The sequence below is a fragment of the Pseudonaja textilis genome, chromosome 2 (assembly GCF_049901715.1).
Source record: "Pseudonaja textilis isolate UNSWEBS1 chromosome 2, rPseTex1.2, whole genome shotgun sequence".
Lineage (NCBI taxonomy): Eukaryota > Metazoa > Chordata > Lepidosauria > Squamata > Elapidae > Pseudonaja > Pseudonaja textilis.
Genome location: NC_141991.1, coordinates 222,027,378 through 222,049,834, shown reverse-complemented (window position 1 = coordinate 222,049,834; position 22,457 = coordinate 222,027,378). Strand labels below are relative to the sequence as shown.

General features: G+C 38.3%; 1 protein-coding gene across 3 annotated transcripts in view; it reads left to right on the top strand.

Annotated features, from left to right (window-relative positions):
* VCAN (versican) overlaps positions 1-22,457 on the top strand; it is a 96,279-nt gene that overhangs the window by 1,366 nt on the left and 72,456 nt on the right. For all 3 annotated transcript variants that reach the window (XM_087927085.1, XM_087927086.1, XM_026718802.2), the window contains exon 2: positions 11,805-11,871. In XM_087927085.1, coding sequence (XP_087783211.1) covers positions 11,811-11,871 — 61 coding nt within the window. In that variant the 5' untranslated portion in view covers positions 11,805-11,810. The remainder of the gene's footprint in view (positions 1-11,804; positions 11,872-22,457) is intronic.

The following is a 22,457-nucleotide window of genomic DNA, read 5'->3' as shown; positions in this document are numbered from 1 at the left end:
AAAATCAAGAGGGAAAAAGCGTTTGGGAAGTAAACTGATGTCGCTGATGTGACAAACTTTAGCGTTAACGTGAAGTCCCTGCAAGGCTTTTCTGCGAGGTATCCCATTGCCCTACCCTCCACAGCCAATTTTATGTGATTTCAGGCTCCAAGGGAGAAGTTCGAAATCAGTTCTTTGAAATAAGTTGCGAGAAGGGATTATCTATCTATCTATCTATCTATCTATCTATCTATCTATCTATCTATCTATCTATCTATCTATCTATCTATCTATCTATCTATCTATCTATCTATCTATCTATCTATCTATCTATCTATCTATCTATCTATCTATCTATCTATCTATCTATCTATCTATCTATCTATCTAGGTTACAAAAGCTAGTGTTGTTTAACTGACCTACTGATCCAGATTGCAAAAGGCAACATCCCGGGAGAAAGCGGTCGCTTCATCCCAAAATGAGTAAGACTTGGCCAGCTAGCAATGAATGCAACATGGAAAAAACGGGGTGGGTGTGGTGTTGGCGGGTGGGGTGGGAAAGAGGGACTGAGTTTCTTGTGAATCTAAATGTGTTGGGAGATGGAAGCATTGTTTTGTCTGTCTCGGCATGTTGCTGCCGAGCTGGGGGGGATGGGGCGGGGGGAAGTGGGAAGTGAGGAAAATTTCCCTTCTCGCCTTTTCTTTCGGAGCGTTTATCTCAGTCTTCCTGTGCGTGGCGGGAGCCAAGGAGTTTTGGCTCCATCTCTTTGGCGGGCTCGAAATGTTACGGGGCGGTGCAGGGGAGTGTCAGGGTTTTTCTACAGGAAAAGTCTATGTCATCGACAACTAATCGTCTTCTTCCATCCCAGCTGCTTTCTTCTAGGCAGACTCTTCCTCCCCCTTTCCCCAAACGCTGAGATAACCTTAGGGGTTTTTGTTTTTTGCTTCCTCCCCGCTTTAAAGAAAGCTGGAGAGTAATAAGGCTCCCCTCCTGCCCCGCCCAGCGGCTGCCGACACACCCTCTTTCCTTGCAAGCAGGCGGGAGCAATCCTGCTACCCCGAAAGGGATCCGCGAAGGACTCCCCTCTTTCTGTTGAGCAAATGAATGAACTCGGCGCTCGGAGGCAAGGCGGACCGTGCAGCCTTCCCGGTCAAGGAGCTCCGGCGCTTCCCGTCGCCGGTGCTTTATAAACGGGGAGCCGGGAAGGAGAGGCGTTCGCGAGTCTTCAAACTCCCAAGTCTTGGAAGTTGGAAGGGATTGGCGCGTCTTTGCGCAGTTCCGCTGCTCCCTCTGCTGGAGAAACTCTGAATGTCGGAAGGCGTGAAGGAGATATAGACCGGGGGGGTCTCCAACCGTGGCCGCTTGAAGCCTGGCGGACTCCAACTCCCAGAATCCCCCAGCCAGCAAATAGAAATCGGAGTCCGCCAGGCTTCAAGCGGCCAAGGTTGGAGACCCCTGACATAGACAGCATCTTGGGAAATTTCTCACAGGGAGGGAAACTTTGTGTCAGTGCTATTCTTGCTGACAATAGTTTTTGTTACTATTCTAGGTTACTGAACGTCGTGCTATCCGCTACGAATGGCTAAATGTTCTCCTTGCAGATATTTCTTCTGCTTTCTTTCTCGGTTATTTCTTGTTCTCAAAGAACAAGCCCTGATTCCCAGGATCTATATACTAAGTTCAAACCCTGATTATGTGAAAGAGACATGAAAGGGGTGTTGCAGTTCTGGGCCTATGTTAGTTTGGGATTTACTTGGGCCACGAAACTGTTTTTAAAGTGCTCTGTTCTCTCCTTGGGCTACAGCGCCAACTTTGGCGGGAAAAGAGGTACATGCATGTAAGGAAACGATTCTGTGCAAGCAAGGGGTAGGAATTTGCCCTCTTCTTCGCTTCCCTTCATTCTCGGAAACAGCCCACTCCGAAAAACAGACTACTCTCTCTAGCAAACTCTGGGCGCTTTGCCCGTCCACTCGATCTTCAAGTTGTACAGAAAACCAAGCAGGTCTGGAGCAGCCCCCTGGTTATTAATCTAAAGGAGACGGAGAACTTCCGCGCTGACTCCTTTATCTGCCCTCATTTTGTTGCCCATTTTAATACCAACTTGCTGGCGTTTTAAGTTCCCTCACCTCCCACGTTATGGGCCTGTGTCCTCAACGAACTCCTCGCTCTTTCTATAAAAGAAGTGGGAACCCAACCAAAGGCACGCATGGTTCTCCTCAAATAAAAGCTTTAGGCAGAATGGCTCCTTCAGCTGCCTCTGCAGTGAGTGATGGGGAGGATGATGTTCCAACAGCCACGTTTTCCTCTTTCCTGGAGAAAGAAAAGCCTGTTCCCATTTTCGTCCATCGCCGGGGTGAGGAAGCCGGGGAGGGGAGGGGGGGAGAAACGGGAGGGAGGAGCGTGCCCACTCCACGTCTTGCTCTGTGTGAAAATATCGTTTGGCTGGTGAAACGAGGCTCCCGCCCCCGGCGACACAGCAGGAGGATAAATTTGCCAAAGTTGCTGCCCAAAAAAAGACTCCCCAGCGCGGGTTTTAGGAAGCGTTGGCTTCCGATCTCCTATTCCCGCCAGTCCTTCGGAAAATCCCCCCCCCGCTACTCCCCCCTTTGCCCAGCGCGCTCGCTGCAAAGCCGGGCGCAGGACGCTCCCAACAGGCGCATCCCCCGGGACTGAGAAAGGGAGCTTGGGAGGTCTGGTCCTCCGGCAGCCACGTGGACGGATCATTTCATCTGGGAGGGAGTCTGGATCCTTTGTCCTTCCCTCCTCGTCCTGGTGTGTGAAGTTGGGAAGTCCCGAGCCATTGGCCTGGCGCCTTTTGTTTGACGGAGACGAAGTGTGAGCGCGCGCGAGAAAAAGAGGTGGTGGGAAAGAGATTTGGAAGGGAGTGGAGTTGGGGGTGGGGGGGAAGGGCGGGAGAGGTTCTGGGGTTTGGCATCCCGACAACTTAAGGAATACATTAAGGTGGTGCTAGCAATAGCCACGGAGAATGGAAGGCGGCGGAACGGTGTAGGGAGGGGTGTTCTGGTGTCTGCTTTATTAGCCAGCACCTTCTTCAGTAAACTGTGCCAAGAAGGAAAGGGATGAATAACGAAGAACAGAATAACGAAGTTGGAAGGGAGATCTTCGGTCCAACTGCCTCAAGGAAGAAACCCTATGTCATTTCAGACAAATGGTTGTCCAATCTCTTCTTTAAAACTTCCAGTGTTGGAGCATTTACAACTTCTGGAAGCAAGTTGTTCCACTGACTAACTGTTCTAACTTTTGGGAAATTTCTCCTTAGTTCTAAGTTGCTTCTCTCCTTGATTAGTTTCCATCTATTGCTTCTTGTCCTGCCTTCAGGTGTTTTGAAGAATAGGTTGACTCCCTCTTCTTTATGGAAACCCCTGAGATATTGGAACACTGCTATCATGCCACGTGAAGACTAGCAGGGAATTCTAGCAAGGCGTTAAGGTGTATTGTGGGCTTTAATGACCTTCAACAATGAATTGGCCTGTCTCAAAGAGACCACGGGACATCAGTGATTTCATAAGACCTCAACCTCCTCAGACCATCAACATTCATAATTACTGAATACAGAGGCAAGCCAAATTCTGCTGAGTCAGCCCAGAGTTAGCATCTGTCTGCCATGGTAAACTGTTACAGCCAAGAAGGGAGGGCAAGATAGCTTTCCCATTATTAAGTTATCTAAAGTGGGTTGAGAGATTGGTTTTGCCTCAAAGTCACTCACTGAACTTATGGTAAGTTGGAATTGGATTTGGGAGGTCATAACTGCTTTCAACACTATCTGGCTTTTAAAAGTATATGCCTCCACTATATGCCTGGCAGTTCCAACTAAGTTTCACCTTGATTATATCTTGTAATATCACATTTCTCCAGCCTCATGCCCTTCAAACAAGTTGAATTAGAATTTTCTTCATCTCCAGCCAGTACTAACAGATTGGGGAAGCTGCTGTAGCAGAAAAAGGTGATAACAGTAAATAATTTGTTGCATCACATGTTCATGTCCTATAGAGAAAATATTTCTCTGCTCTATGAGAGCATTTTTTTCACTGTCGAATTTAAGTATAACTGTTCCACAATAAATAGTATGTAGACCAACAGAAACTTTGTCACTTTGCTCATTTTCAAAACAGTTTTATAGCATCTTAAAGGCTAGTATATTTCATGTTGTTACTATTTGTAACATCTATAAAATGTGTTATGTAATAGATTAGATACATGACAAGCTGTAAAGAGTGGACTCCTGTTGAAATACAGAAAAAACAAAAATTATAACTGGACTTTTTAAGTTTAGTTCAAGAACACCTTATTCAAAAATGTTGATGTCAGGCCCAAGCCCAGAGGCGAGAGAGTGAGATCCAATTGGGTTCAGTCCTTATTTGATTAATGGACAGATTTTTGTCAAGATAAAGATACAATTTTATTACCTACGTCCTAGATAATATCTGAAGGAATTCTAGAGTGTGGCTACCCTGAACTTTGTCCCTTTCCCTCCTCCAGTTGGGGATGGCACAGTTGCCAAAATTTTCTCCACTGCTTCTGCAGAGATATATTCCATCACAGCTGAGGACATGTCACTAGTTTCCCTGTTTTTTTTTTTTTTAGTATTGGTTGTCAGAGTTTGAACAATACAATAATTTATTTCACATAGGAAGACAGACAAAATATATGACTCCTGGTGCTATGGAAAATGAACATTTACATAGACAATATTTGTTGAGGGTTCTTGGTGGTCTCTGAGCTGTTTTTGTTCTCGTAGATGTTTCATTACCCAAACTAGGTAACCTCATCTATTCACGGATGTTACCTAATTTGGCTAATAAAATATCTGCAAGAAAACAACCAAACTCAGAGAGCATCAAGGTTCCCTCATTTCAATCCTGAGTTACAAATATTCTCCTCTATTGATACAATATATGTAGTCTGAGTGAATGTGGGGACAGAATTAGGCTCTGGACTATGGCTGTAGGTATGGTTTCTCTGATATATGGTCTGCTGCTAGTGAGTAGCTGATTTAGACTTGATGGCTACCTATTTATTAGCTTAACATCTTGCCTTTCCTCTTCAGGCAGATTATGTAGGAATCTTCCTTCATGATTGACTAGTCCAGGGGTGTCAAACTGGTGGCCCAGGGCTGGATGTGTCATGTGCAGGTCATGCCCACCCCAAATCCACAAAGGGGAAAAATGTAATGATATGTCACGTGATTACATCATTCTGAAAATACAAACTTGGTCATTTTTTCTTACTCTAAGCCAAGTTTCTCTTCCACAAACATTGTCTAATTAATTAGACATAATTATATCTAAAGTGCATTCTAAGAGTGATTGTATACTTTGCACTGAATCATATTTTGATTTGATTTTAGTGCAGCACATGAACCCAACTTATGCCAATATATGATCCACCATGGACCACTAATGGCAGCTTATTAAGAATATACCTCATATCTGGAAATCTAAATAAGCAGAACCTACTATAATGGACAGCAATACCTGACTGGTGGGCTCCTATTTGACTTATTGGGTTAAAAAATGGGATCTGCTTTACATCTATACAGCTTTTTGGTGTGTGACAAATATTTTTTTAAAAAAATCAACAGAATATAAATAATGTAATTTTGATGGGGAGGGAAAACAAGTAAGGAGCAAAATGATGCTTTGTGGGGCAGTGTAATCATTTGCAGATTCTGCGATGTAGTACTTGGATCACTACAAGTGATAATGAGTTAATCAAGAGACTGATTAATTGAATATAGCCCAGATTAACCAACTGTGAACAGCAGAACAATGAATCAGTTGGTAGTAATATGGTAAAACTGGCAAAGTTAATTAAATGGAAGACAGAATATTTAAGCAGTATAATTTATAATGAACCTAATCTGTATTAGGCAATTAAAGATCCATCAATAATCTAACAGGAGTGAAGATGATGTGATGATGAATAATAAAGTGTATATTACATGGTGTAGTACTCCAAGGAACTTATTAGTTGAATACAATTTGGGAAGTACTGCCTTGGAGTCTCTTCCCATGAAATACAGGGTCTAACGCTTCTTCAGCTTTTCTGAAAGCGTGAAATCAGACAAGCCATTTCAGCAACTTGGATTGTAGTTTTAAGTGTATTTACTTGGGATCAAGTTTAATGGAACTAACTGGTTAAATATGCTTTGAACTACACCCTGCCAAATTTATGGGAGCTAAATCTCAAGAAGATACAACAGCTATTAGAATTGCAAAATAAATCCTGAGTGTTAAATGTGCATGGTACAAGGTAGCAAAATATGTGAGGGCCCAAGATGGCAAAGGATGTTACAATCTTTCCCTTTTCTTAATGCAGTAAGCTATATGATTGTTTCCTTTTGCTAGCAGTAATGAAAGCAACTGCCAATTTCTTTTTACTCTTCAGTTTGGATAAAACACAATTTAGGCATTAGCAAATACATTTGTTATATTTTGGCAAATATCTAACAAGACTTTTCCAGTTGAAAGAAGATCTTTAGTACTTTTCTTATGACAGCCATGATAGTTGAAAACAAGGAGTCCAGCTGTTGACTGATCAACTTGTTCAGGAAGCAGGGAGCCATTTTTGTTTCTCAAGAAGTCCTTGAAAAAGAGGGGAGGGGTAGGGCTCAGAGAAAACTTTCTTCTGAGATATTCACAGTATAAACTTATATGGTTTCATGAATCTGTTTGATCCTCAGTGAACTACAATAGAGACTGCTTGCTCATTCATGCACTGGTGGCTCTGTCAAACCTTATTCTGTTTTTTTACAAGTTGTAAATCAGAAACAGCTGCATTCCATGTATGCATGTGAGAAGAACAGTAAATATACTGCAGCCTAAAATCCAAGTTAAAAAAAGGTTTTTTTTCTGTTTTTGCCTAGTGGTGGCCATCATCTAAGAAACTCTTATTACCCTAAGGTCTTCCAGCTGCATTGGATTACTTCTCAGTTAATACAACCAACAGCTGGAGACCCTGGGATTTACAGTTCAACAGTTTGAAGAACAACAGATCTAGAGAGAACAAACTGGGGACACTGAGCAAAGGCAATCTTGGTCTAGAACTTTTTATCTGGAAATCCAGCCTGAAGCAGATACAGCAAAAGCCACACCATCAGATATAACAACTATTAGCTGATGGTAATTATTAGATAACCTTGGGAAGTAGAAATGTGAATGTCTTGGTGAACAAAAGGAGAATTGCAGTAAACAATGTGAAATTGTGACACTAAAATAGGTTTAAGCAACAAAATTGTTGATTTCTGTATTTGAATGCTACAGGGAATTTTAGCATGGTTAGATTGCAATCTTCATGCTGCTGGATATGTAATTAAAGGACTATTAATTTGGTTCTGAGCTATTAATGCATTTGGGGCTGATACTAGCAGAGCTAACAATTTTGGCTCAATCATTGCATGTTGAAAATCCAAGTTCTCGTTGGGTATATTATTGGAATTTTGTATATATCCTGCTATGAAGAATTGTGGATTCTTCAATAAGGGTGGATAAAAGAATATACTTTTGATTAACATCATTTGAACATTGATGTGCACTGCTTGATAATGGTTGCTTTTAAAAAAATAATGCAGACTTTGGGTAATTTTTTTGTTTATAAAATAATTTCCTGGCTTTTTTTCCTTTCCCCCTTTTCATTTCTATGCTTATCAATTTTAAGGTGTTGTTTCTTTAATGATCTTGTGCATATTTTCTTTCAACTGACTTGTTTAGCATAATAAAATACAATATTGGAAAATGATATACCTGGGAAGTATTTAGTCACAGCTTGCTCAGCAAACACAGCCTTAGAGACTTAATGTGTTGCTGTTTAATTAGAAAACTGTATGCTCTTTTGTGGCTCTAAGACAGCACCCAGATTTCATATTTCTTTGTCTAAACTAGAAGAAACAAAACACTTTAAAGTAAGCCTGGAAACATCTTACAGGGAGTGAAAATTATTCTTATATTGAAATTAGTATACAGTTATATTGACTTAATGCTCCTTGAAATAAAGAATATTTTAGGAAATATGATACCGTGTTTCTCATATAATAAGGCTGGATCTTATTTTTTTTTGAGCCCCGAAAAAATGGCTAGGCTGTCTTTTCGGGGGTTACTTAATTTCCCCCCCTTGCATCTTCGGGCGGGCGGGTGGTGATGGCTTGGATGTTGACCTTGGTGTTAGTGGGGCACTTCGTATTGGGGTCAATGCAGGGAGCACCATATCCAGGTGTGCAACAAAAGTACTTCCTAACGGCAAGCCCCCCCCCATCATTCCCCCCATTTCACATGTTTTAATATAGGCCTTAATTTGGGGGGAGGGGCTTAATTTCATTTCACGCCTATAAAACATGCTGGGACTTCCTATTGGGGGAGGCCATATTGTTGGAGAAACAGGGTAGGTGACCTTTGAGTTTGGATCCAACCAACAGTATGCTGGAGAAAAGGCTATATCTAAATAGAGGCCTTATGATTTGCAAAGTATGTGTTGCTTTAAGGTAAATATAAGAAAAATGGTCTTAGAAGGCAGTTTCCTGTTTTGGATTAAAAAGAATGTTGGTTATTCCAGCATTTACAGTATATTGAAAGCTACTTTAATTGGATTCCATGTCATTTAAACTGTAAATACATGACTCCATCATAAAATATATAATAATTTTCACCATTGATTCTCACATTTACTTTAAAGCAGTAGAATTCTAAGAAAGAATACTTAATGTGAAATTAATCACAGAAGCTTCAGTTTTGGGCTACTTTCCCCTATCCTGCTGTGAACATTTAACTATTTGTGTCTTCTCCTGTTCTTGCCAAGAGCAATAATGTGGAATAAGAAAATATTGTGCAATTCTGAAGTGGTGAAAATCTGACATTTTTTGGCAAGAATGCAGTAATTAGACTAAATTAGCTTGGAGCAGAACTTTAGCTTTCTTAGCTGATCTTATCTCTGCCTAAAGAATCTGTTAGGTTATTATATGCTTATAAAGTGGCAAACCATTCCATTTACTTTCCTTACTTTTAGTACAAATTTCAGATCCAGAAATTTTGTTATGGTAAATATTTATACAAAAAAATTGATAATCAAGTGAGAAGTTTGCTTTGTATTTTGAACATAATACCGGAATAATTCAGTCTTCAAGAAATTACAGCACTTCATAAATTCAGAATTAAGTATCTGAAGTTATGAAATTTATACAGGTAGTTCTTGACTTACATCCACAACTGAGTCCAACATTTCCATTGCTAAGTAAGGCAGAGGTTATGTGAGTTTTGGCCCATTTTATGACCTTTTGGGTTGATTCATGATTGATTATCTGCCATCAAATTCGTGTCAGTTCTTAGTGACCACATAGATCATGGGTGTCAAGCTTGTGGCATCACGTTGCCATCTCATGGCATTCCGTGATGTTTTTTTCCCTTCGCAGGGGTGGGCATGGCCTGCATGTGATGCATCTGGCCCATGGGCCATCAGTTTGATACCCTTGACATAGAGTTTCTCTAGAATGATCTGATCCCAACCTGGTCCTTCAAGTCTTAATGCAGTTTACCCATCACTGCTGTAATTGAGACTATCCATCTTAGTGCTTGTTGTTCTCTTCCGTTCCCTTTCACTTTCCCAGCATTATACTTTTCTGAAGATAGCAAGGATTGATTTATGGGTGAGTGAAATCAGATGGAAAATTAGCCAACTGATTTAAGTTGTAAAATAGCAGTTTTTTAAAAAACCTGATTATAAATATAGATAGCTGACTACCTCTTCAACTTATAACTGCAATTTGAATCAGAATTTCTGTTGCTAAGCAAGGTGGCTGTTAAATGGGTTGTGCCTGGTTTTACAATTCTTTTTTCCCCATGGTTATTAAGCAAATTACTGCAGTTGTTAAATGAAACGCATGGTTGGTAAACAAGTTCCCTGTATTAACTTTGCTTGTTGAAAGATGGCGGGAAACATAAACAATGATCACATGACATGACCCCAGGACACTGTAACAATTGTAAATATATGCTGTTTGCTAAATGCCCAAATTTTGATCAAGTGATCATGGGAGTGTGGCAATGGTCATAAGTGTGAGGACAGGTCTTTTCAGTGCTGATATAATTCCAAAATAAATGGTTATAAGTTGAGGACTACCTGTAATTCCCTTTGTTTGCCTGCCTTCCCCATATTGTAATCTTTTCTTAGACAGCCCACTTGATTATTTTTGTAATCCTTTTTTTGCCATTTCCCAGCTATAAAATATTATTCATTAGAATCTTGAGCTCTTTCTATAAGCAATGCAATACTTGCTGGCAAAGAGCTTAGAACAAAGCTAAGTCTGTTTCCTTACTATTATTTTTATCCTGATGGAAATGTATGGAACCTTAATTATAGATAAATTCATGAATTGACTCAAACTCATAAATAATTAAGTTATCTTTAGCTGATCATTCCAATCATTCCCAATGGCAGTTGACTCGTCAGCTTGAGTAATTGCCCATATCAAGTATATCTGGTGTATGACTGCACTGAAAAATATTTTGAAACTAAGCTTTGATGTTGAGCTTCAGGATTCTTAAGGGAAAGGAACTTAGCCATATATATGTGTGTCAGCACAATTTTATCCAAATATGGTTTGGCAGCTTGTACAGTATTTCTATAATTTATTCTTTTTTTTTTTTTTACAAATGATGCAATAAAGTAAATATAGTCGGCATGTCATGTTGAAGTCAATTATGAAATCCCATTGACTTGAATAGATTAAGTCATTTTTTTGGTTTCTTTAAATGGAGGTTGTGTAGCACGGTTATAATTTCCAGTCATCTTAAAAAGGCCTAATTTGGTTGTTACGTTTCTTTGTGAATCATTTTTCCAGAGGGGAATGAAGTCCAGATTGTTTGTTATAGAGTAGATTTTGAAACATGCTTATATGTAGTCCTTTTATGCTCAGAACATTTCCAGAAAACTTCTATGGCACTTCTGTCATAATGGATAAAAGCAAATTTAAATGTGGTTTTGAAAAAAAACCCACATGCCTCAGGTTGCCTAATCATATACATGTATATGTATATTCTGTCAATAAAATCCCTGCTATACTGAGGGACTTTGAGGAATCTTCAGCTCACCATTTAAGACACACAGATTTCATTTTGGCCTGTCAACTTCTTTTCCCTCTTCCTAGGCCTCAACAACTCTTCTTTCTCAAATCTTTTTCCTCCCACACATAGAGAATCTAAAGTCTAAGACTAAAAAATATAACATTCCTGGCAATTAGTTTATCAATTTCTCTCCAGTTCAGATTCATTGCTTTCTTCTTTCCGAAGAAGGACCTGCTTTTCTTAGCACAGAGCATGGGAGAGATAGGCAAAGAGGTTGACATTTCTGAGGTGGGAAAGTCCTATCTCTTGAACTCCTCTCCTGGATGGTGTCATCTAGAGACCATTTGAAGTCTTAAGCTAATTTTGCTATTCTTGCTTTTGTATAAATGTTGCCAGCTTCTAAAATGTTGAGATATTTCACAGTATGGGTTATAATTAAGGGACACCATCAAGGAATTCATTTTTCCAAAAAAGGTCAAATTTTATTATCCATTAGACAGTAATAGTTGGTGTGAAGTGAAGACAATAGTCTTATTTTAATCTTTAGATTTTTTTTTTTTGCAAATCTGTGAAGTGTGTTAGGAGGACAGAAAATGACTGACCCAAAATCACCTATGGCTTCCATTCATAAAGCAGAATTAGAACTCCTAGTCTCACTCAGTTTCTATCATGGTGCTTTAACCATTATCAAGATTTTTACTGTGATTGTTTTATGAAAATATGCATAATGATTATTTTCTGTTCTATTTTTAGGTCAAAATGTTTAAACATTTCTTGTGGATATATTGGACCTTATCTATAACATGTGCTCTTCGCAAAGGTAAGAAAGAGACAAGGAGGAAAGGAGGGAGGGGAGAAAGAGAGAGAGAAAGAGAGAGAGAGAGAGAGAGAGAGAGAGTGCTTTCATATTGAAACTGATTTCTGAAAAAAATTGATAATTCTGGGTAGTGAAAATGTATCAATTATTCTGCAGTTATTAATTGGAGAGATATAACAATATGTTTTATTTATTAGTTAAATAAATATGCCATCCATCATCCAGTCAGCCTGTGCTCGAGATGAGACTAGAACTCATAGTCTCCTGGTTTCTAGCCTGATGCCTTAACCACTAAAGGTCACTACTTTAATTACTGAAGTGTAAAAATAAAATGTTCTTTTTTATTTCTTTTTTCTTTTTATTGTTTTTATTATGGTTTTCAAAAATACAAATCTCACTCATATTTGTAACAACGTTTTGTTATATCCTATATACATTATTATACATACATATATTGATAATCTATTAAGGTTTCTTGCTTTATTTGCCATAATCCTTCATCTTAATCTTTATATCTGTTTTTTAACCACTCATACCATTTATTCCATATTGCATAATATTCGGAATCCTCCTTGTCTTTCATTTCCAATGTGAGCTTATCCATTTCAGCGCATTCCAGTACTGTTTGCATGACAAAATCTTCTGAAGGGATATTAGCTCCTTTCCATAATTTTGCAAAACCTATTCTGGCAAAACCTATTCTGGCTTCTGTCAAACTATGTAATATAATATATTTAATCTTTTTACTATATTGACCTATAATTATAAAAATTTCTTTTTTGATTATAACCACAATTTATGCTTATTTTGCAGAAAGTTTTCTCATGTAGAAGGCCTATTTTTACAACTTTAGTAATCTGAATGTGTGGTTGTTTTTCAGTACTTGTTATGACTAGTATTATCATTTTATATTACTATTATTACTACTGGATGTATTATAGTTTGGAGCTATCCCACTGAATTGATTGATAGAAGGTTTATGGTAATGATTGGTTTTACTTGTGAGAAGGTCTAATTATAACTCAAATTCCATTTAATTCATTTATTTAATGAATTCATTTATTTAATTCTCCAGATACTTTTGAATACTTTGTCTATTCCATGGTTAAATAAAGCAAGAGTAACGAAGTGTTCCAGAGTGACAATATGCCTGATGGAGTATTTGTTGGTATCTCCCAAGCTTCCTCCCCTAATTCTCTTAAGATTCTTTTAATTTTTAGAAAATGACTAGGAACTTAGTATGCACCAAAGCACTACTTTCAAGAAGAAAATCTTTTATTTCCAACATTGCCTTAGAATCAAACAGATCTCAAAGTCCAGTGCTTTTTTGCTTCTGGGAAAAGGTATTTTGCAGCCATGGCAAACATTGGGTGTATGTGACCCACTCAAAAGTCTATTTATTTTAATCTAATTTTCTATAAAAGCAATAAGTTATTTAATCCCATTTGAACAATTCTCAACACACAGCAATTTATTGTGATTTAATATGATCGAACTTAGAGGAACTTGTATCTAGGATAGAGTTGAAAAACTCTACAGACAGCATAGCCTATGTGGTAAAGCAAAGATTTTATGATGGTAATCAGAAACCCATTATCAAAGCCCTTTCCTTTTACATATACATTAAAGTCTGTAAATGCATGTACAAATGAGTGGGGCTTCAGTCTTGCAATTATACTCACTATCTTGACTTTTTTGACCTTCCCTGTGGATGGTTGCTTTTCTGAGATTAAAAGGCTTGCTGTTGCTAAACTTCTTTTAATTCCTTATTGCACCTGAGTTTTACTATTAAGGTTCATGAGCAGTTTTTAGATGACCCCCAAGCTTTAACAGCAAAGTGAATTTCCATATATGAACTCAACATACTTCACTATAGAAAGATAAGAATTGTGTAAGTCAATAAACCAAAGGAAAGTGTATTGATAATGATGTACACATCATTTTCTTTAGACCCTTCCTTTCTTTCACTACCACAAGTGTTGCTTGTAAAAGTGTTGTAGCAACTCACTGTAGAAACATCTTCTATGTACGAACATGCATACACTGGCAGTCTGAAGAGGCGCTTGGATTGGCTGAAAGGAATTTTTGGGAGATGTACCCACCTTGATATTTAAATGACAGTATTTCTATGATTTAAGCAGCCCTCTGAATTGGCAAAGCTGTGATGGATAATGTCTTTATATAGTCTAATATTATTGGGTTTGATTGTTTCTTAATTATACATTGAGATATTCAGCAATATAAATACCATGTTTATAGTCTACACACACCAGCTTTTGCCTAAATAGATCTATGTGTATATGGACTTTCCATCATAATTAATTTGACGAGTTGATAGAACTATCAGGTGAAATTTTCTTTCTCTTTCTGTACATAGGCATGTACAGAGCTTAAGGAAAGTAGTTTTAGATGAATCCTAGAAGTCTTAATTGTAGAGTGTGTAGCTCTTTGAAGTGTGTTTGTAGAAGATTGGTGAGTTTTAATGAATAACCAAAGAATGCAATGAAATGCGTCCAAAGTCTTATATATGTTTGCATGGGTAATTTCATGCATCTACATTTAGATGTAAATGCTATTGTAAATGTTATCGCTGCAGATGGAATGTACATTTGGCTAGCTTTCTATGATTTACAGTGAGAATTTAAAGAGGAACTGATCCATCACTATGCCTGATTTATCCTTCCCTCCTTTCTTACACAGTAACTCAGATTTTAAGCCATCTGTTAGAACAAAAGGGGTTTTGTTAAGATTAATTTTTTTGCCTTCTCTGACAAGCTCTGAACAAGTTTTTGCAAGTACATGGAATATCTACTTTATCAATTTGTACAGAAACAGGTTGAACTCAAATAGAATATTCTTACGTCTTTATATAAAGGAAGTTCCATACATAGTATAGTATAGTACCATTTGAAGTGTGCCCAATGTTTCAGGGTGGTTTATAGGGAGCATTTCTTTGCACTGTGTAAGGTAGAATATGATTCACAAAAAAGTTGAAGGGACTTGAATATATATAATATGACATTTTAAAAACAACAATTTTAGGAACATACGTTATCAGGCTGTTGAAGTATAATATATGAAGGTGCTTTAAAGAATAATAGTATTTCATAAACAATAAATGGGATGAAGTAAATAAATGCCTTTTGCCCTTTCTGAACCATGTATTTATAATTGATATTATTGCTGGAACTTTATTAGAGCCTTGTAAATAAAATAAGTAGCATAGGACTTTGAGGTTTGTTTGTACACTGCTCAAAAAAATTAAGGAAACATAAAAATAAGACATCCTAGATCTGAATGAATGAAATATTCTTATTAAATACTTTGTTCATTACATAGTTGAATGTGCTGACAATAAAATCACACAAAAATTATCAATGGAAATCAAATTTAGCAACCCATGGAGGTCTGGATTTGGAGTTACGCTCAAAATTAAAGTGGAAAAAAACACTACAGGCTGATCCAACTTTGATGTAATGTCCTTAAAACAAGTCAAAATGAGGCTCAGTAGTGTGTGTGGCCTCCATGTGCCTGTATGACCTTCCTACAATGACTGGGCATGCTCCTGATGAGGTGGAGGATGGTCTCCTGAGAGATCTCATTCCACACCTGGACTAAAGCATCCCCCAACTCCTGGACAGTCTGTGGTGGAACATGGCATTGCTGGATGGAGCGAGACATGATGTCTCAGATGTGCTCAGTTGGATTCAGGTCTGGGGAACGGGCGGGCCAGTCCATAGCATCAATGCCTTCATCTTGCAGGAACTGCTTACACACTCCAGCCACATGAGGTCTAGCATTGTCGTGCATTAGGAGGAACCCAGGGCCAACTGCACCAGCATGTGGTCTCACAAGGGGTCTGAGGATCTCATCTCAGTGCCTAATGGCAGTCAGGCTACCTCGGGTGAGCACATGGAGGGCTGTGCAGCCCCCTAAAGAAATGCCATCCCACACCATTACTGACCCACTGCCAAACCGGTCATGCTACAGGATGTTGCAGGCAGCAGAATGTTCTCTATGGTGTCTCCAGACCCTGTCACGTCTGTCACATGTGCTCAGTGTGAACCTGCTTTCATCTGTGAAGAGCACAGGGTGCCAATGGCGAATTTGCCAATCTTGGTGTTCTCTGGCAAATGCCAAATGTCCTGCACGGTGTTGGGCTGTAAGCACAACCCCCACCTGTGGATATCGGGCCCTCATGCCACCTTCATGGAGTCTGTTTCTGACCGTTTGAGCAGCCACATGCACATTTGTGACTCGCTGGAGGTCATTTTGCAGGGCTCTGGCAGTGTTCCTCCTGTCCCTCCTTGCACAAAGGCGGAGGTAGCGGTCCTGATGTTGGGTTGTTGCCCTCCTACGGCCTCTTCCATGTCTCCTAATGTACTAGCCTCTCTCCTGGTAGTGCCTCCATGCTCTGGACACTATGCTGACAGACACAGCGAACCTTCTTGCCACAGCTCGCATTGATGTGCCATCCTGGATGAGCTGTACTACTGAGCCACTTGTGTGGGTTGTAGACTCCGTCTCATGCTACCAGTAGAGTGAAAGCACGTTCAGCATTCAAAAGTGACCAAACCATCAGCCAGAAAGCATAGGAACAGAGAAGTGGTCTGTGGTCACCACCTGCAGAACCACTCCTTCATTGGGGATGTCTTGCTAACTGCCTATGCTTTCCACATGTTGTCTATTCCATTTGCACAACAGTATGTGAAATTGATTGTCAATCAGTGTTGCTACCTAAGTGGACAGTTTGATTTCACAGAAGTGTGATTGACTTGGATACCTTGTGTTGTTTAAGTGTTCCCTTTATTTTTTTGAGCAGTGTATATTCAGTTCATGCAATACACATTAGGTTGCTATTGTCAAATTTGGTAGATAGATAGATAGATAGATAGATAGATAGATAGATAGATAGATGATAGAATAGGATATTAATAACTCAACAAACAGATTCATGTAACAAGCCGTTTTTGGTGGAAAAATATAAGATTATTTTAAAAAAATCTATTCATTATAATTTAGCATTGCTTACTGGGCAGAATGTCAGAATAAGAAAGAGGCTGAAAGGTTATGTGTTTTTTATATGAGCAATGCTGATTTCAAAAAATTAAGCAGGCGAAGACTCAGATGGGTGACCACAATGAAATTCCAGAGCTGTAGAACTAGGTTGGTAAAATAAATCAGTTTTTTTAAATCTTGGAAGAAGTGGTCATGCATTATTTCAGTATTTGCCAAGAAAGACTGTTTGTGTAGACAACCAAAAGATCATCTGATTTTGAAGATTTTGAACCGTATCTATGCTTTTTATATTTTTCTACTTTGTTTAAGTTTTGGTTTTTCTATAGCGGATTTTTTGAGATTGGATTGAGATTCAGCTACAGAATAATTTAGAATTTTGATAGCAATTTAGCACTTCAAAGAGGTAGTACGAGACCTACTGATTGATTTCTTTTAAAGTTTTTTGGACAATCAATGACAGATCTGGCCTCCTCTTCCATTTGGTTGATCATTCTTTTATTTAATGCCCAGACAGTCTAAATCCACATTCCACTATGTTTTTTTTTTAAATGACATAGCTTTAAACTAAACAAGCAATATTAGCAGAATAATCACCTGGAAGTTACCTGACAGGATGTTTAAGATTTTGATGGATTGGTTTGAATATCCACCTTGGAAATTATTCCTTTCATTCTGAAGTGTCTCTGAGAAAAACCAGTTTTGTCTTTGAGAGGTGGGTAGAGAGCAAAGGCTTAGGCTTGCTGTATTATTCTAGAAAATTGCCTTATAAGTATAATAGCAATAGCACTTAATCTTATGTACTGGTTCATTCTCTGAGCGGTTTACAGAGTCAGCATATTTCCCTCAATAATCTGGCTCCTCATTTTACCAACCTTGGAAGGATGGAAAATTGAGTCAACCTTGAGCCAGTGAGATTTGAACTGCTAGCCGTTGGCAGTCAGCAGAATTAGCCAGCAATACTGCATTCTAACCACTGTGCCTTCATGGTAATCTTGAAACAAGATTCTTAATAATTTGAGGTAGCTAACTTTGGTTAGTAACATTTCAGTTTGTTTTAAGGTCAATGACCTTTATTTTAATGCATCTCTACTAGACGTTTAACACATTTCTTGTTTGGGAATTGGAGTTGTTTTAGTTAGAGAAGATTCTTACTTATGTGCAAACTGTCTTTAAGAAGAGAAAAGGAAAGCTGAAAGAAAGCTATCTTTCAAGTTGAAGTTTTGTAATTGTAAATCATATGAATAATGTCAGAATATCTTTCCCAGAAATATATAATGGTGGTGATACTATGGCTGCTTAGATAGTACTTACATAGGAAGTACAATAGTTGCCTAAACTTATCTAAAACAGTTGAATTCTGAGTACAGATAACTTACGTGCAGCATGCAATGCTATACCAGTACAATTTGATGTAACTAATGGTCAGATCTGACATTGCTATAGTGGGCTAATTAGCCAAAGTAATAATTAGCACACTGCTAGTCATAACCTGACACCTGTTCCATCTGAATTCAATAGATTGTTTCCACACTAAGGTCACAACTTTATGTAAGGTAACCTTTCTGGGGCAGGGTATCAAACTTGAGGCCCGAGAGCCAGATCTGACCCACAGGGTGCTTAGATCTAGCCCGTGGGGCCACCCTGGAAACAGTAAATGACCAGCCTGCATAGCCTCTGCTAGTAAAAACAGAGCTTATGAGGGCTGTGGGCAGCCCTCTTGAGCTCCATTTTCACTGGCAGAGGATTGCAGGATGCCATCACAGTTGAAAATGGAGCTCGGGAGCTTGTGTTTGCTGGCAGAGCATTCGGACCACCACAGGTGCCCCCGACACAAGTGATATCGAGCTGGTCATGCCCACCCTCACCATGCCTACTCTGGCCCACTGAGGTCAAATACAACCCTGATTCGGCCCTCGATGCAATTGAGTTTGACACCCCAATTCTAGGGAAAGCTCTTTTTCCTTTCAATTCTTAGTTAATGTGTTGGTATACAATTCAAAAAGAAATACTATGTTTTTAGAAATGAGGATACAATGCTTAAAAGGGTAAGTTTTGCATAATAAGGGCTAGAGATTGAGATCTCCTATAAAGAAAAGCTGGAATTCTGATTAACAGAAGGAATATGGTAATAAAAATTCTGTTCCTGATTTTCAGGACATGAGATGCAGCTTTTTTCTGGACTGCCTGTATATAGACCTATCTCTTTTAAGTTAAATAACTACACAGCTGTTACAATTGCCTTGAAAGTGAATAAATAGGATTTTTTGGAGAAGGACTAAATTTTCAAGGAACTCTTGTTATAAGGTGCATTCTATCTCTGCATGCTAACTAAAGTACAGGATCCTAGGTCCCCATGAAATTCATGGTTGAAAACTAAGAGCTTTGGCACGTATTCCATCACCATGTATTGCAGCATTGACATACAACATAGAAATGGGATACAATCTGATAACGATTATAACTTTAAAATTGGAGTAGCTGTGTGGATACTATCAGACACCATTTGCTATTATTTAGTGACTGTCATTCATGATAAAAAGTTAATTACAACATTGATTCCCATAAGGTTCATTCATAAATATCATGGGGACTTCTTAGGATTATATACTGTACTTGTCAATTTCTCTCTCTCTGTATGTATGTAAAGTCTATGGAGCCCTAAAACATAAGGATGCTATTCAGAGTCAGCCATAGGAAGGAAAGCAGGACAAAGGGTGTCCCTGCATTATGACACTAGCTTGCAGATAATGTGTTTTAGATAGTCTCATTAGACATCATTATGTAATTGTTCCATTTATGGGATTTGTCCCCATTTTTATATTATGTTCTTGCTGCTGACAGTGCTTTATAAGATTAACAATCTGTTTGATTCAGCATCTTGTTTCTATATTAGATAACAAAAGGGTGTAAGAGAAGTATCATTTTTCTGCTTTCAGATCCAATAACTGGTAGTTTACAAATATTTCTGATTCCATGTTTGACATTAGTTCATAGCTTCCGTGGCCTGAAAGCATTAACTTGACTAATGTCCATTCAATCAGGTTGTCATTTTTCATGGCAATGGTTTCTTTTGTTTATCTATATGGGAAGAATTTGCTTATTTTTTATACAAACAAAACTTATAACCTTCCAGATCTGTGACTGATCCTAGCATCTTGTACTAGTATAGAGAAAAACCTTTCTGTGGAGTTTCTTCTTCATTGCTTATTGCTTATCAGCACTTTTCTGCTTACTTCTTTTTAAGCACCATCTTTCCCCACTATCAGTAGTCTCAAAATGTAGAACTCCATAATCTCACAATAGATCATTTGAAACTAGAAATACTAGAATATTTAAAATTCAGATCAATGTGTGTTCCTCAGGGTAGCTGAATAAGAAAGGTTGTTTGACCTTGATGTTAATAAGATCAAGCAACCCCAATTATGCTGACGACAGATAGTTCTTTAGTTCTGAATCATATTGAGCAACAATCAATATTTTTTTCTTTATTTTCAACACTAATTATTGCTGGGCTGTTCTCCCTTCGGTTTTCTTCCTTATTTGGTATTTCCCCTTGTTTTCTGTCTAAACTAAAAAGTCAGATCCTGTAACTATTGGTCAATGGTCCAAGTAAACTGGCATATTATAAAAATTATTTTTATAATGCAAGGGAAAGTCTGCTGAGGAACGTACTCTTGTCTCTCATGCAGTCATTTTCAGTAGCCTCAATTATTAATTCACATTCCGATGAAGCAATTTCCTTGCAGACCTGCTGCTAAATGAGCTTTCTGAAATGGTTTGGCTTTCCAAGGCTACCTTTCAGACCAATCAGGGTGATTTTGCCTCCTCATTTTTAGTCTATTGTTATCAGTATTCCCACTTGCCTTTTAGCATGATTGTAAATAACTGAAATAGTAGCCTGCATGCATTTAATCTGGCTATCAGAAAGTATTTCACTTAACTTGTCAGCAGCTTCTGTTGAACAGAAGCAGTTCAGTTAACTGTATTCCATATATTCTTACTTCCTACTCTTGTAGTCCTCGAATTACAACCAGTTGTTTAATGGCAGTTCAATTTTACAACAGTCTTAGAAAAAGTGACTTATGACCCATTCTCAAAAGTTACAACTGACCATTACCCACCATAATAAATGATTGCAGTTTCGGAGTTGGCAACCAGCTCACCTGGTTGCAGTATCTTGCGATCACATAATTGTGATTTGTGACCTTATCTGGTTTCCAACAAGCAAAGTCAATTGGATTCATTTAAAGACTGTATATGCCACATGATTCTTTAGGACTGTGGTAATATACAATTGGCTGCACTCATATGATTATGACTTGTTTAATAACATCATCATGTCTTATTTAAACACTGAAATTCCAGTTCCAATTGTGATCATAACTTAATGACAATTATATGCTCTAGAATCCCCATGATGTAACTTTGCAAGCTTTGGCTTTCTCTTCTCCTTCATGGCCTGCCAAGGAATCTCCTTTAGCATGAGTTTTGGTGTGATGGTAATATGTAACCATTTTCTGGGTAAAAGACTATTCTGATGTTGTCTTGCTGCCTCAAAACACTTTCCTTTGAGAGTTATCATTTACATTTAATACAGGTTCATTTTGAGCTTAATGGCTTTAATTAAGAATCTGATATAATTTAAAATGACAACTTGCCTATGATCTTGAGGAGAAGCTCTTCTGGATCACCATGTACATTTTTATCATATAGTCTGTACATTATGCTCCTATTGTTGCTTTTTGTTCCAAAGGGAAAGCTGTAGAATTACACTTATTGATATTGTTTTTAAGTAGCACAGGGCAGACATCAGGATAATCACAGTCACCTAAGTTGGGAAGAAGTAGAACGTCTTCCTTCCTTCCTTCCTTCCTTCCATCCATCCATCCATCCATGTTTTGCCTGACCTCTACAGAATTGGTCTTCCATTTTTCTCAGACCAACGTCTCTTACAGCGTTAGAAAAGTGCATATTACTAACACTACAGACTGGCCATATTAGGGCTAATAGATCTGGATAACCATACCAACAAAAAGTTGGCTGGAAAGCAATGGTGCTGTTTTTGCAGATCATATCTGACAGAAGGACGCAGCTTCTAAGAAGATTAGAAGGGACAGAACTCCATGTTATGTAATAAGCAATTATATTTTGCTATTATGACACATGTTTAATCATGTCAGTTAACATTAGAGGTTGTGACTCATACATGACCGTGCAACTTTCAAAAGTGGAGAGTACTGTTCTGTGGCCAGTATTGAAGTATGACTCAGTTTGCAATGTTTTGCCCATTTTTGGAGAAGACAATATGTTATTCTTCACTTAAAAAAATATTTTGGGACAGCATAAGCCACCATGTTTACAGGGGCAGAGGATGTCAAAAAAGTAAAAAAAGGTGATTATTACTACATGATCATAGTGATCATTATCATTTTGACTTTTTTTTGACATCCTCCAACAACATGGATGTCATGTGCACAATCTTAGCATGGTACCTTTGCTCTTTCATTGGATGGAGGATTCATTGTAACTTTCTTTTAATTCCTTTTCTCAACTTTTAATTTTTTAAAAAA